The sequence below is a fragment of the Tenrec ecaudatus genome, chromosome 4 (genome assembly GCF_050624435.1).
Source record: "Tenrec ecaudatus isolate mTenEca1 chromosome 4, mTenEca1.hap1, whole genome shotgun sequence".
Lineage (NCBI taxonomy): Eukaryota > Metazoa > Chordata > Mammalia > Afrosoricida > Tenrecidae > Tenrec > Tenrec ecaudatus.
Window position 1 is genome coordinate 23,430,748 of NC_134533.1, and position 13,880 is coordinate 23,444,627.

The 13,880-nt window shown below is 60.2% G+C and overlaps 1 protein-coding gene across 2 annotated transcripts; it reads left to right on the forward strand.

Annotated features, from left to right (window-relative positions):
• Nucleotides 1–286: 286 nt before the first annotated feature.
• SPI1 (Spi-1 proto-oncogene) lies at nt 287–13,704 on the forward strand. Of its 2 annotated transcripts, none has more exons than XM_075548351.1 (5): nt 287–331; nt 2,931–3,030; nt 11,792–11,982; nt 12,655–12,817; nt 13,338–13,704. In XM_075548351.1, exons 1-5 carry the CDS (start codon nt 287–289, stop codon nt 13,655–13,657), a joined length of 819 nt encoding a protein of 272 aa, XP_075404466.1. In that variant the 3' UTR covers nt 13,658–13,704. The 2 variants fall into 2 exon arrangements, with proteins under 2 accessions (XP_075404466.1, XP_075404467.1); XM_075548352.1 differs by having other exon boundaries at nt 2,934–3,030.
• Nucleotides 13,705–13,880: the final 176 nt, after the last annotated feature.

The following is a 13,880-nucleotide window of genomic DNA, read 5'->3' on the forward strand; positions in this document are numbered from 1 at the left end:
AATACTTCCTGTAGCACAAGAGATTTATGCAAACAGGCTGGGGCGGTGATGTCACCCAAGGGGACTATCTCCCAGTGGCAGGCCCTTCGATAAAATCAGGAACTTGCGCTGCCCTGCAATGTCAAGGAAGGGGGCTCACCCGGGGCTCCTGTAGCTGGGGGGCAGGCCTAAGCCCTGTGCCCGCCCTGTGTCCGTCCAGCCCCTGACGGGGCGCCCCAGCCCGAGGGGCTCCGTAGTGGCCCCGCTGAGCGAGGCAGGGGAGCGGACCGGCTCGGAGCCCGGCTGGATGTTCCAGGCGTGCAAAATGGAAGGGTTTCCCCTCGTCGTCCCTGTGAGTACCAGGACTGCTCCGCCAGTCCAGCTCGGACCCTCGCTCGCGGGCCCACCCCTGCCCACCAGGTCCTGGGCCCTCCCCCCCCAGCCCCCCAGCTTGCTATCAGTGGGAAGTTGGTGTTTCCTCCCTGGAGAGCCTGGCCTGAGACCCCGTGAGGGGCTACGGCTTCCCTGGAGTGTGCCGGAGGGGAGTGGTGGTGGTGGTGGTGGTGGTGGTGGTGGTGGCGAAGGCTGGTCCTTGGTGGGGCTGTGATCGAGGTTGGGCTGGAACGGTTCGTTATGGACGGGCGGCAGGCAGGGTGGCGGGTCTGATCAAGGGCAGGGCTCTGGGTGGAGGATGATCAGAAAGGCATTGGTGTAGAGTTGATGGGGAGATCCGGCATGTGGGGGAGCAGGGCCGCCGGACAGTAAGGAGTTGAAGGCGGCAAGCATAGGCCAGAGAGAGACATTGGCCCAGGAACTGGGGGCTCCTGGACACTGAAGTTGAAGTAGCTCTAGGTCTGCCACCCCCCATGTGAGGCCTGGCGCAGAGGACATGGTTGTCGTAGACTCCAGGGTTTGGGTGTCTGGTCCACCGGGTACTCCGGACGCTGGGTCAAGGGCTGGAATAAAGACAGGGCCCAGGGCTGGGGCAGGGTCAGTGTTTAGGGCAAGGACTGGGGCTGGCAAGGTTTGGGGCAGGGGCAGGGGCTGGGCAGGAGCATGGAGAGACTGGAACTGAGACTGGAGAAGTGAGGCTGGGCCTGGGCCCAGATTCATGGAGAATCAAGGCAGGGAGGGGCAGACAGCAAGGCTCAGGCCGAGATTGGGGCTGGCTCGCTCAGGCTGAGCCTGGGACTGGAGTTAGAGCAAGGGCTGGGACTGGGCCAGGGAGAGAGGTTGAGTCTAGGGAGAATCCTGGAGACCCCAGGGAGGGAAGACAGGGGCATGGACCTCAGGCTAGGGCAGTACCCACTGCCCTCTGCCTCAGAAACAGTTGTAACCTCAGCCAGAGGTAACCTGGGTCCTTTTAGATGACCCCCCACCCACCCCGACCCCTACACATATATTCAGGGCTGGTCTGGGGACGGGTAGCCGAGAAGAGTTGGCCACAGAGCCACCCACCTGACTCAGCTTTCCCAGCCTAAAGTCAGCTCCCTTCCCCACCCCTGCCCAACCTCAGAAGCCAGGGAGTCACCCTGGGGCCTGACACCCCCACAGGCAGGCTCAGCGCTGGGCCCTGGTGTCCCCACTCAGCCTGATGAAGACAGGACTGGCTACAGCCCCACCCTAGCCCACCCTTCTCTCTGCCTGGGGCTGGCCCATAGGGCTGGTGGGACGCTGCCTGGGGCAGCGAGAGCCCAGCTCCAGAAGCCACAGACCAGGGCTTGGCCCCCCTGCCTCTCCCACCCCTTGGCTCCATGTAGACCCGGCAGGAGGCCTCCCGAGACAGTCCTGGTCCCCCACCCAAGTCCTGAGGGCCGCCGGAGTAACCCTTGTGCAATCTGTGGGCACCCACAGTGGGGGCGGGGAGAGCCTGGTGACTGTTGGGAAGGTGCATGTCCCTGTGGCTAGGCCAGAGTGGGAGGGGGAGGGAGGAGGAGGGTGAGCGGAGAAGGAGGACCAGGAGGGAGGGGAGGAGCCCGAGGAGATGAGGAGGGGGAGGGGGAAGAGGAGGGATGAAGGCAGGAAGGGGTGAGGGGTGAGGAGGGAGGAAGAAGAGGAGAATCCCACGGGGAGGGGCGGTGTGAGGCTGCGGGGCGGTGCGAGTTCTTGCCCTGTCCCCCAGGCCCCCAGCTGCAGGAAGACCCTCGTGGATGCGGTCCCAGCTGCTCGGGCCTGGGTGTCGCCCGTGGCGGGGACGAGAGCTGGGGGCAGCGCAGCAGGAGGCCGAGTGGACGGCGGTGGGGACACTCGGGGCTGTGCGCGCGCCCACGGGCGCGAGGGCCCAGTGGCTCGGGGTTTGCGTGTGGCGCGTGCGCGGGAGCGCAGCCGGTGCGTGAAGCCTGAGTGTGCGTGCGTGCACGTGTGTGCGTGCGGCGCAGGCGGCGTGCGCGTCCATACGTGGGGCGGCGGGGGCGTACGTGCGCGTGCGTGTGAGGGGCGCGGGCGTAACCCCGTGAGCGGGTCCCCGCGTGACGCAGGGCACGCACGCAGGCGGGGACAGGAGTGGGAGGCGGGGGTCGCTAAGCAGGCTGGGGAGCCAGGCGCACGCCTCACGCCTGGCACTCTCTGACCTCTGACCTCCAGGTTCCCAGCATCCCTTTTAGTGGGAGTCCAGGCGCCCCCCTTTTCCTGGGCCCACGCCCTAGTGGGTCAGGGTTGAGGGTGGTGGGGGAGCTGCGCCCCACTCAGGGAGCCTTGCACCAGCGGTTCTCAACCTGTGGGTCGCGACCCCCTTGGGGAGGGGGTGTCACAGGACCCTTTCACTGGGTACGCCCGATGCGTCACAGTAGCAAAATGACAGTGATGAAGTCGCAACGAAAATAATGTTATGGTTGGGGGTCACCACCACAGGAGGAGCTGCATCAGAGGGTCGTGGCAGGAGGAAGGTAGAGAACCATTGCTTGCCCCCTCTCTCCCACCTGAGCCCCAGCCCTGACGCCCCACTCTCTCAGCAGCCAACGGAAGACCTGGTGCCCTACGAGGCCGACCTGTACCAACGCCCAGCGCACGAGTACTACCCCTATCTCAGCAGTGATGGAGAGAGCCACAGCGGTGAGTCCGCCCCACCATGCCTGGGGCCACCAAGAAGGCCCACTGGCTGCCCGAGACAAGTGGGATGCACCAGCCCTGGGATGATGTCACCCAGAGATTCGCTCTCCTGAGCCTTGCCGCTGCACCACACACAGCCAGCCTCACTCCACTTACTGAGCACCAGCCAGGCGCCCCAGCGTAATTTCCTGAGGCCTTTGGACAAATGAGAAAACTGAGGCTGGGGTGTTAGAAGGTCGCAGGGCTGGTCGGTAGGTCGGTGGAGGCCAGCGCTGGGTGCCCCAAGAATGGAGCTGTTTTCTCTGTCTCCACCCTCCAGGCCTCCTCTTCCTCTCCGTTCTTGACACACACACTTCACCTCCAGCTCCCACCCACTCCTGGGTGTGACTAGCAGTGTCTGTCTCCCAGCTGACAGTTGTTGGGGGGAGGGGGGGAAAGCTGTCCTGTGCCTTATAGGAAATCTAGCAGCACCCTTGGCTTCTCTGCCCATCAGCCATGACTCCCCAGTGTTGCCAGATGTCCCTTTGTTGTGAGGTGCCATTGAGTTGATTCTGACCCATAGGGACCTTGTGCACAACGGAACAAAACACCGTCCTCATGGTTGTCCCTGGCTCCATCCCATTGCGCAGCCTCTGCGGCAGTCCATCTTCTGGAGGCCCTCCTCTTTCGCTGTCCTGTACTTAACCAAAATATCCCCTGGGGAACACAAGACTCCCTAGATGAGGACCACAGGGCTTAGGGAGAGACTCTGAGGGATCCTGAGGGCCCAGCTTGCTGGGATTCAACTGGGCCTGGATATCGGCTATCTGGGCCTGACTGCCCCACTCTCAGGGACAAACTCAGGAGAGCGGAGAGGCGATAGATGCCTGGGACCCGGCAGGGGGTCAGTGCAAGGCCAATGAAGTCCGTGTTACACATCCTTGTAGCAGAGCTGAGGTGACCTAGTGAGGCCTCACTGGGAGAGGTGTGCACGGCTCCAGAGACACCCCTGGCTCCACCTGCTGGCCAGTCTCAGGGTGTCTGTGGTGGGGGCTCACAGGTGGGGCTCTCACACCTGGATGCTAAACCTGCACACAACCCACCTGGAACCTCCGCAGGGGGACCATTATATAGGCTCCACCAGGAAGCTTGGCATGCTGGGTGGCAGCTCTGCTGCTAACAGAAAGGTTTGCAGTTTGAACGCGCCCAGCCAAAGCAGGCAATCTGCTTCCAAAAGTTCCCAGCCTGTGAGTGGCGCAGAATGTGGGTCTAGTCTGAAACGCATTGGAATGAACCTGATGGCCGTGGGTGCTGGTACCAGGTCTTGGGGGTAGGTGGCAAGCACACTTTAAGGCTACATCTGGGATACTCCGGGCTTCTCAGCACCCCTGCCCTGGGTTTTAAAATGTCCTTTCAAGTTGAACAGTAATTATCCCCAGAATACTCTCTGTGGGGAAACTCAGACAGTTTAGACTCTAGACTTTAGAGAGAGGGTCATGTGGGAGACCTCCCTGGGAGACCTGGCACATCTTGGAATTCTTCAAATTCCCTCATCCCACGCTGTCTTCAGCTCCCCCAAGTCGGATCAAGAGCAGGGTCTCCCTGGCTCTGGACGCACACACACCCTTTCCCAAACACCTTTGAAGAGGGAGATGGTCCCTCTGGCTTGATGACTGCCGCCCCCTGGTGGCCACGGGAGACACAGTCACACACGCTGCCCAGGAGGGCCCCTTTCTCCTCTGTCCAGTGTCCCTCTGGAGTTCGCTGGGTGGGGGGCATCTGCGCATTTCCTTTGGGTCGATTGAGGCTTCAGTTCCCCCACCTGTGAGGTGAGGGTGCTGTCTACGAGACAGCTAAGCCTGCCTTCTTGGAGCTGGAGCTGATGGCGTGAGCGCTGTAGAGGAAGTTTGTGTTTTCTGGCTCGGAGCCCAGAGAACCGGTTGTTGGCAGGTTGGTCCCAGCTCCTGGCAGCCCCGCGTGTGTCTGCGCAGAACGGTGCTGTCAGACGTCTATCCCCAGGCCCTGCTTCCAGGAGGCCTCTGGGTGGGCTCGAGCAGCCAACCCTTCTTCGGTTAGCGGCTAAGCGGTTAAGCATACCCACCTTCCAGGGATGATGTCTCAGGGGCTCTAGGAATGAACCCTGTCTGAGGACCCCACCCTGGCCATGGACAGACGAGTCCCTCTGAAAGGCCTCCCATGTGGCCACTGGCCCCAGGCACCAACCCCTCCACCACTGCCCACCGATATTTATTCTAAACCCTGGCCTGAGCCTGGGGAGGGGAGACAGCTGACACTCTTCATTTTTGTGGGGTGACAGAATCATGGAGAGGCTCTGGCTCCATCACTCTGGCTGACTAACCTGTGGGCCAGTCTCTTTACCTCTATGAGCGAGCCCGTTTTCCTCATCGATAAGGAGAATGTGGAATGACCTGCCCCCACGGCATTGTGACGGTTACATGAGGTGATGCATGTAACACGCGAGGAAGCATGATCTACTGAGTACAAGATGGGGAGACCCGGCACATAGAAACTTGGCTTTATCGCACCCACCCCCAGCACGAGAGAGGAAGTAGCTGGGGAAGTGGGAGACGCATTGGGGTTGGACGTAGGGGGTCTGTGACTGGCCAACTGGCTCATTTCTCACATGTCCAGCTGCCCTCTCACCCACCCTTCCAACCACTCCTCATCCTGCTACTGATGCCCTCATCTGCCCACCCAACAGCCATTCACTGAGTAGACACTGTCAGTCCTGGCGGACTAGAGAAACAAATTTATAGACACTCATATGTCTATAAGAAAGAGCTTTATATACAAGAGCAATTGAATATTGAGAAAATATCACAGCCCAGTCCAGAACGAGTCCATAAGTCTGATATTAACCCATATGTCTGATACCAATCTAGAAGTCCTCTTCAGACTCACAAAACACACACAATGACGCCGAATGCAGGAAGATCACAGACCAGTGGGTGGGAAGTCTTGTGGGCCCAGTGGAGGTTGAAGCGTCTCAGCGCTGGCAGGGGTCTCCACGTGGCTCCGCCAGGTCCTAGGGCACGGGGTCAGTGTAGCGCCATGTATCTTGTCAGTGGAGCATCTTTCAGGGAGTGAGCAGAGAGAGCGTGCCTCCTGCCTCGAAGGAGCAAAGAGTTCTCAGAATTCTCAGGGGAAGGCCATACCCACACAGAGGTCCCTGGTTAGATCTTGATTAGCAGGCCAGACTTCACCCCTTTACTCATAATCCTCTCAAACCGACACTAGATGATATAACCCCCACAGTGAGCAAAGACCAGGCTGCTCCAGGCACTGGACATGACGGATAAGGTTACTGCCCTCACGGGGTTTACGGCCCAAAGAGACAACCAAGGTATCCAGTAATCAGACGTCTCCCACCATCGGCGACAAGCCCTGCACAGGCAGAGTAATGGAGGCCGAGTGTCTAGGGGTGGGGGACACATCTGATCTGGGCAGTCAGGGAAGGCCTCTTTGAGGAGGCGGCAGTTGGGTTGGGCTCTGAAGGAAGCGGCCATGCGGAGGGAAGGGCATCCTTGTGGGACAGAAGAGCAAGTGCAGGGGCCTCCGTGGAGGAAGAAAGCGGTGGTGGGGAGATGAAGTCCGCCGGTTGGGCGGGGCCAGGTCCCACTCACTTGTCCTTTAATTCACTACCCGTCTGCCACCCTGCACATCCATCTACTTACCTATTTCCAACCGCCCTCCCTCTCCCTACTGGAGCCCTGGTGGCACAGGGGGAGCCACCAGCTGCTCTCTGGGAGAGCGATGAGACTTCCTACTCCCATAGAGCCAGTCTCAGAAACCCACAGGCCAGTTTTCCCCTGTTCTCCCAGGTGGCTGTGAGTCAGAATTGACTCGACGGCAGTGAGTTTTCCCTCCACCCGCCACGCTTGCACTTCCCTCCCACCAACCTGTCCCTGGAACCATAACTTACCATGCCACCCGCCCCCGTATAGGCCAGGTCCTTTGCTGGGTGCCGAAGGGCGGCTGGAACGCAGGTCCGGCCAGATCCATCTCTGAAGCACTCCTAATGAGGATGCAGGGCAGAGGCAGTGAGGCGCACGAGACTTGCAACCAGCCTCTCTGCTCTGTGTCTCAGGAGCCCAGCCTCTGGGCCTCTGACTTCCTGACAAGGTGTTTTTCTTGCCCTTCCTCCCTCCCTCCTTCCTCCTTTCCTTTCTTACCTTCATGCTCTGACTTGATCTGAGAGATCTGGGTTTCAGGCTGGGGTTTCTGCTCTGAAGAGAAAAAGGCCATTGAATTATACTCGAAGGTCGATTGGGGGTGGTGGTGGCATGAAGTTATCTATGCCATGGTGTACCCAGGGATCAAAACTGAGTCACAGTAGGTTGTGTGGACAGAAGCGTGGCCCCAGACAAAGGGCGTGTCAGAGGGGAACTGATGGACGGAGAGATGGTCTGATGGTGAGTGATGGACTGAGGATAACGAATGGGAGGTAGATGGATGGATAATGAGTGGCTGATGGTGGACAGACGGATAAGTACAGGCTGTGATCAAGCTTCCCTGTGGTTCTCACCCTTTCGTTACATATATATATTTTTTCGTTACATATATTTTTGTTTGTAAGATTTAGATGTATGTTTTGCTAATGGAATGCTTGCTGAGTCACCAAATATTTTCATTTTTGTTAAGTATGATGCACTTTTATAAAATGTGGGACATATCTGTCCCTGTGGACTCTAGCAATAGGCTGGTTGGGGTGAGCCATGAAAAACATATTCCCTTGACTAAGGCCTATTCCCGAGCACCCCACCTTCCTAAGAATACGCAGGAACTGGTAACTACCAGCCTTCTCTTGCTGTACTGAGGCCCAGAGAGATGGACATTTTACATAATCACTCCTCCGGGACGCACTGCCTCATGCAATCCCCTCACAGCACAGCGATGTAGTGCCGACAAACGCCAGTCTGTCTTACACAGTTACGCAAAGTTCCTGGCCCACGCCAGTGTGCACTGTGCGTGGGGAGGGGGAGCCCCCCAAGAAATCCCCAGACTTGCTGCCATTGGTTCAGTTCTGACTCACGGAGACCCCATCAGACCTCGGGAGATGCACGTGGGTGGTGCTTGTAGGGAGAGGGGAGCACATTCGGTGCTTGTCTTGTCCTTCGGAGCTGAGGAGGGACGGTGGCAAGGCTTTGGTCCCCGGATCCTGCCCCTAGGAGAGGCTGCATGCGAGCAGGGACACAGCCTCTCTGCGCCAGTGTCCTCAGGTCTGAAGGTGGCCCTATAGGCCGCCTCTGCGGAGCTGGGCTGAGGGTGAAGTGAGAGAGAAGGCTGAGCACAGTGGCAGGCTCCTTGGTCGGTTCATGTAATAGTCACTGGCCACGGGGAACGCGGCTCGGAGCTCTGTCCAGGTGGACACTGCTGGAAGGAACAGGGAAGTCCCATTAGGGGGACCTCAATCGCAGGCTGGCCCAGTAAGGGCACAAAGCACTGCAGTCATGGAAGGCCGTCCAGACAGGGTCTGAGGAGCCTGGAGCGGCCGTCTCTGCCCCTCAGAGGCCTCCCTCTGCTGTGTCCCCACAGGGCCCCAGGTTCATGGCTTCTGTCCCAAGCAGACAGGTTCATTACATAATGGCCTGAGCACCCAATCGAGGGGCAAAAGGCAAGGTTTCCGTTGGGCCTTTTGAAATGTTGGTGGTAGCTTTGGAGTCTCTGCTGCAGCCTCCAGGGGACCCCGGGGCAGGGTCTGGAGGGTCTCCCCCAGAGGTCTGATCATGCAGATTCCCAGCTCCACTCTCGGGGCTTCTGACTCAGTGGGCCCACCGTGGGACCGCCAACCTGCAGGCCTGGCTGTCGGCAGGTGAGGCTGGTGAGGCCGTCCCTGGGCTCCCCTGAGGAACGCTGGCCTCTGTGGGACCACCCGACTGAGTGGCCAGTGTGAAGCTGCAACGAGGGGGAGGGGGATGGCAAGGAGAGAAAGAACAGTTGGGAGCCCCTTACCCCATACCTGGTGAGTTATATGTGTTTAGGGTTCCCCTCCTAACCCTGGTGGCGAGTGGGTGTGGGGACTAGGGATAGGGGGGATAGAGGCATTCTGAGACGCCCTGAGCCCTTCAGCCTGGGAAGGAGAGGCAAGGGCAGGAAAGGCCAAGGGGAGGGGTTGGGCGGGGGTCTGCGGCTACAGAGGAGCTGGGATCAGGATCCACTCAGCCCGGAGCGCTAGAACATGCCCCGAGGACAGGGCAGTGGGGCCTCATGGCAGTGCCAAGTCGCATGCAGCAGGGCACACAGCTCCTGGGCAGTCTGGGCCTCAGTCATCCACTCAGGACACGTGGGCACGGGCGGCACCCCAAACCAAGCCGGTGGCGCCGAGTCTGACACCCAGGGGCCCTGTGTGCGTGGAGTGGAGCCGCCCTAAGGGTGTTTAAGGTCCTTCTCCCAAGACATCCCTGGGTGGGTTTGAACCAGCAACCTTTCTCATAGGAGTCTAGTGCTTCACTGTTGCACTGGGACCCAGGGACTGAACACAACCAGTCCTGCCCCTGGTCTAAGACTGGCCCCCCCCCAACCTTTAGGAGAGAAGGGCACACCGGGAATGGGGGGGGTGGGGGGAAGCATGCCTGCTGTATTCTTAGGGGCTAAGCCAGGCTTTTTAGGATGAACTTTTAATGATGACGACGACCCTAGAGGCAGGGCTTCTGGTGAGTACTTAAGTTTGTCTTTGTGTCAGTTTCTGGGTGCTTTGCAGGCAGTAAGTATGCAGTTAACCCTGGCAACCAGCCCAGGGGCGAGTGTAGCTATTTGGCCCACCTTACAGAGGAGGAAATTGAGGCCCAGACAAGGGGAAAGAGCTGCCCGCAGGCAGACAGCAGTAAATGGCAGACCCCGGCTCCAGACCCAGCTCTGTCTGTCTGTCTGGCTCCCCAGTGGTGGGCCATGTGCTCCCCAAGGTGGGGGCCTGGGTCACAGGGTCAAGTGAGGTGAGGCCCTGGCTTGAGACAGGGAGACGGGGTCAGGGAGAGGAGATGTCTGCAGGGTCACATAGCAAATCCACCACGGAGCAGGATTAGAACTCAAGTCTTGATATCCAGCCCAGAGCCAAGAACACAGTTTCTTAGAGACTTTTCAGTGAGTGTCTGTGAGGAAGGGGGCAGAAGGAACACACACACACACACACACACACACACACGCTTTCATACACAGACCCATATACACATACTAACACACCAGCCATACCTCATATACTCACACATCATAGATACACATACCATATACAAACTCACATACCCTTAGATGTACCCCCTACACCCCCCTCTGTCATTCATACACACAAACCCCACACACATCTCAAAGAGTTCATGAAGAAAGAAAAATGAGAATACAATTTTAAAATTAATTGTTTTCCAAAACCATTTTATTGGGAGCTAATCCATAGATCATCCCATAGCTCAGTCACATGGCTGCCAGAAACCCTGGAGTGCCCCCAGAGGGCTCTGCCTTGTCCCAGAGACGAGACACTGGCCAAGCAAGTCTGTCCACTCCCTTTTGGGGACATGTCAGACAATCACCCTGGATGGCCACACCTTTTTGCGGATTCCAAATCGTACCCAGGGAGTGCTCAGACATGTGGCGGTGCCGTTTCCTGGAAGTGGCGCCCAGAGGAAGCATGTGGAGGATCTGCCTTTGTCCCAGGGCTTGGGCGCCCCCAGCACCTGGCTGCTCTGCAAACTCCAGGCCCCACCACAGACTCAGCGGCACCCCCGCGGGGAGTTCCTAGGAGCAGGCTCTGCCCAGTCATACCTTGGCCATGTGATGAGGCGTGTGTGCTTGTGACTGTGGGCAACCTGCCCACCTAGGAGCCAGTGGGGGGGGGGCAAGGGGCCTGTCCCTGAGGGCCTGCTGGGGCAGCCCCTGGTGGCCCAGGTGACAGAGTAGGACTGGCCCCTAGGATTTCTGGGCTGCCATCTTTACCGGAGCAGCCCCCACCCCCACCCCCACTCTTTCTCCGAAGGAGCCCTGGGCGGGTTCCAACTGCCCACCTTTCCGCTCGCAGCTGAGCACCTTACCATTGTGCCACCAGGACTCCTGGGTCCTGCACTCCAAATACCACCACCACCACTGCCATCGGGTCAGTGCTGACTCACAGCGCCCCCACAGGACAGGGTAGAGCGGCCCCCTGAGTGTTGGAGTCTGCTACTCTTCATGGGCATTTCTTTCTCCCAAGGAGCGGCTGGTGGGTTCAAACTGCTGGCAGCCCGATGAGTAACCACTAGGAAACCAGGGCCTCCTGGTGCCTACTCATGTCCATCCTCACAGTAGCGACCACCCCCATGTTGCAAGTGAGGCCATGGAGTCCAGAGAGGCACCCACACATGCTGAGGTCACTCGCGAAGCCAGGATCCCAGCTCCTGGGCTCAAAGCCTGCGTCCCCATGGCCACAGGGGCAGCAGGACACAGGCTTGCTGTCAGACGCAGGGCCTGGCTTTGCCACTGGTGAGGCCTGGGTGGCCTTGGGCATGTGACATGGGCTCTCCGAGCCTCACGGCCCTCACCTGGAAAGTCAGGGGCATCTGTAAAGGTGCTCCTGGGTGGCACAGCCAGTTAAACGCTCAATGATGAGCCAGGGCTTCCCCAGAGACATGCCGGCTGGGACTGACTGAATGGCAGAACGGACTGGCCGCGGGGCCGGCCACCACCACCCAGTAACACAGTGGGTGCCGGGCCTGGAGCAAGACGGGGGCCCTGCTCGGCCCACGGATGGCCAGGCGTGACTGCACTCTTTCATTTCGGCCTCCCTGTCTGTCTCCCGCAGACCACTACTGGGACTTCCACCCCCACCACGTGCACAGCGAGTTTGAGAGCTTCACGGAGAACCACTTCACGGAGCTGCAGAGCGTGCAACCCCCGCAGCTGCAGCAGCTGTACCGCCACATGGAGCTGGAGCAGATGCATGTCCTGGACGCGCCCATGGCGCTGCCCCACACCACCAGCCTGGGCCACCAGGTGCGTGCGCCCGTCCCGCAGGAGCGCGGCCTGTGGTGGGGCCGGGACGGTCACAGGAAGCTGACACAGGCTCTTACTCAACCCTGCTTCCTGCCTCACTGCGCCAACGGCGGCCTGAGTCCCAACGGCTGCCTCCTGACCCTCCAACTGACCTCGTGACCCACCCACCCTTATCTCCTCTCCCCTGTACGCAGTCAGACAGACCCCAGATAATTCCCACTGCCAGCATTGACTGCACCCCAGCTTCCATCCAAGCCTCTGAACATGGGCCCCCCTAGTGAACTGACTCAGCCCCACAGACCCTGCCTTCTAATCAGTGCCCTCTGGTTGACCTCCCTGCCCTCTCACGGGCCCATCAACCCCACTCACTAGACCCCCTTTGGCCTCATAGCCCACTCACTGCCCCTCAGCATGCCCACATCTGGCCTCAGGGCTCCTGGAGGCCAAACAGCCCCTCATGCTTCTGGGAAAAATGTGCCCTTTTGCTGGACCCCACAGCCCTATCCCCAGGGGGTCCTGCGACCCTCGCTCCCACGGCCCAGGGCCCTGTGCAGGACACAGGCAGAATGTCCCTCCATGTGACTTGCCTGACCCTGACTTTCCCAGCCTTCTCCCCATCTTTCTGCCTCTTGTTGTCCCAGCCACTCCCTCTGACATCACCTCTCCTGCCAGGTCTCCTACCCGACCCGGGTGTGCCTCCCATACCCTTCCCTGTCCCCGGCCCAGCCCAGCTCAGATGATGAGGAGGGCGAGCGGCAGAGCCCCCCGCTGGAGGTGTCCGACGGAGAGGCCGACGGCCTGGAGCCAGGGCCTGGCCTCCTGCACGGGGAGACAGGTAAGGGTCCAGCCCCAGCCCTGACCCACCCAGACTTGGCCTGACCGAGGCCCCATCCCAGCGGAGTGGGGCTGGTGGAGCCAGCAGCCATGCCATAGCCATGCACAGAGCATGTGTGCTTGTGAGTTCATGCGTGTGCGTCTGTCCTGTGTGCATGGCTGTGTGCGTTTTCATCTCCATGCTGTGTGCACGAATGTTTGTGCATGTCTGTGCCTCTGTGTGTGCACCGCTTCAAGCATGAATGTCTGAGTATGCACGGCGGTGAACATGTGTATGTGTGTGAATGCATGCATGCACATCTATCTCTGTGTGTATGAGTGTGCACAGCTGTGACCGTGTACGCAGTGCGTCCATGTGCGTGGGTGTGCCGAGCGGACGCATGCGGGCCTCTGCGCCGCGTGTGTGTGCATCTGTGTCGTGGGAGCATACTGTGCACCAGAGCGGGTGTGGTGTGCGCGTGTGTGACCCCGGGGTGGGCACGTGGTGGGACTCACGCCCCCGGCCCCGCCCCCGCCTCCAGGCAGCAAGAAGAAGATCCGGCTGTACCAGTTCCTGCTGGACCTGCTCCGCAGCGGCGACATGAAGGACAGCATCTGGTGGGTGGACAAAGACAAGGGCACCTTCCAGTTCTCGTCCAAGCACAAGGAGGCGCTGGCGCACCGCTGGGGCATCCAGAAGGGCAACCGCAAGAAGATGACCTACCAGAAGATGGCCCGCGCGCTGCGCAACTACGGCAAGACAGGCGAGGTGAAGAAGGTCAAGAAGAAGCTCACCTACCAGTTCAGCGGGGAGGTGCTGGGCCGCGGCGGCCTGGCCGAGCGCCGCCACCCGCCGCACTGAGCGGCGCCCGCCCGCGGCCCGCCTGCCCGCGCGCCCGGCCCCTGGCCGCCGCCGCCATAGCATTAACCCCGCGCCCGGCCCGGACACAGGGGCCCAGCGCCCAGGGCCGGAGGCAGGACAGTGGCGGCCGGCCTCGCCGCGCCCCCTGCCCCGCCCAGACCCCTCCCCAGAGCCCGCTTCGCCGCCCACCCGGACTCCAGCCCCCGGGCGGGCGCGGTCCCAG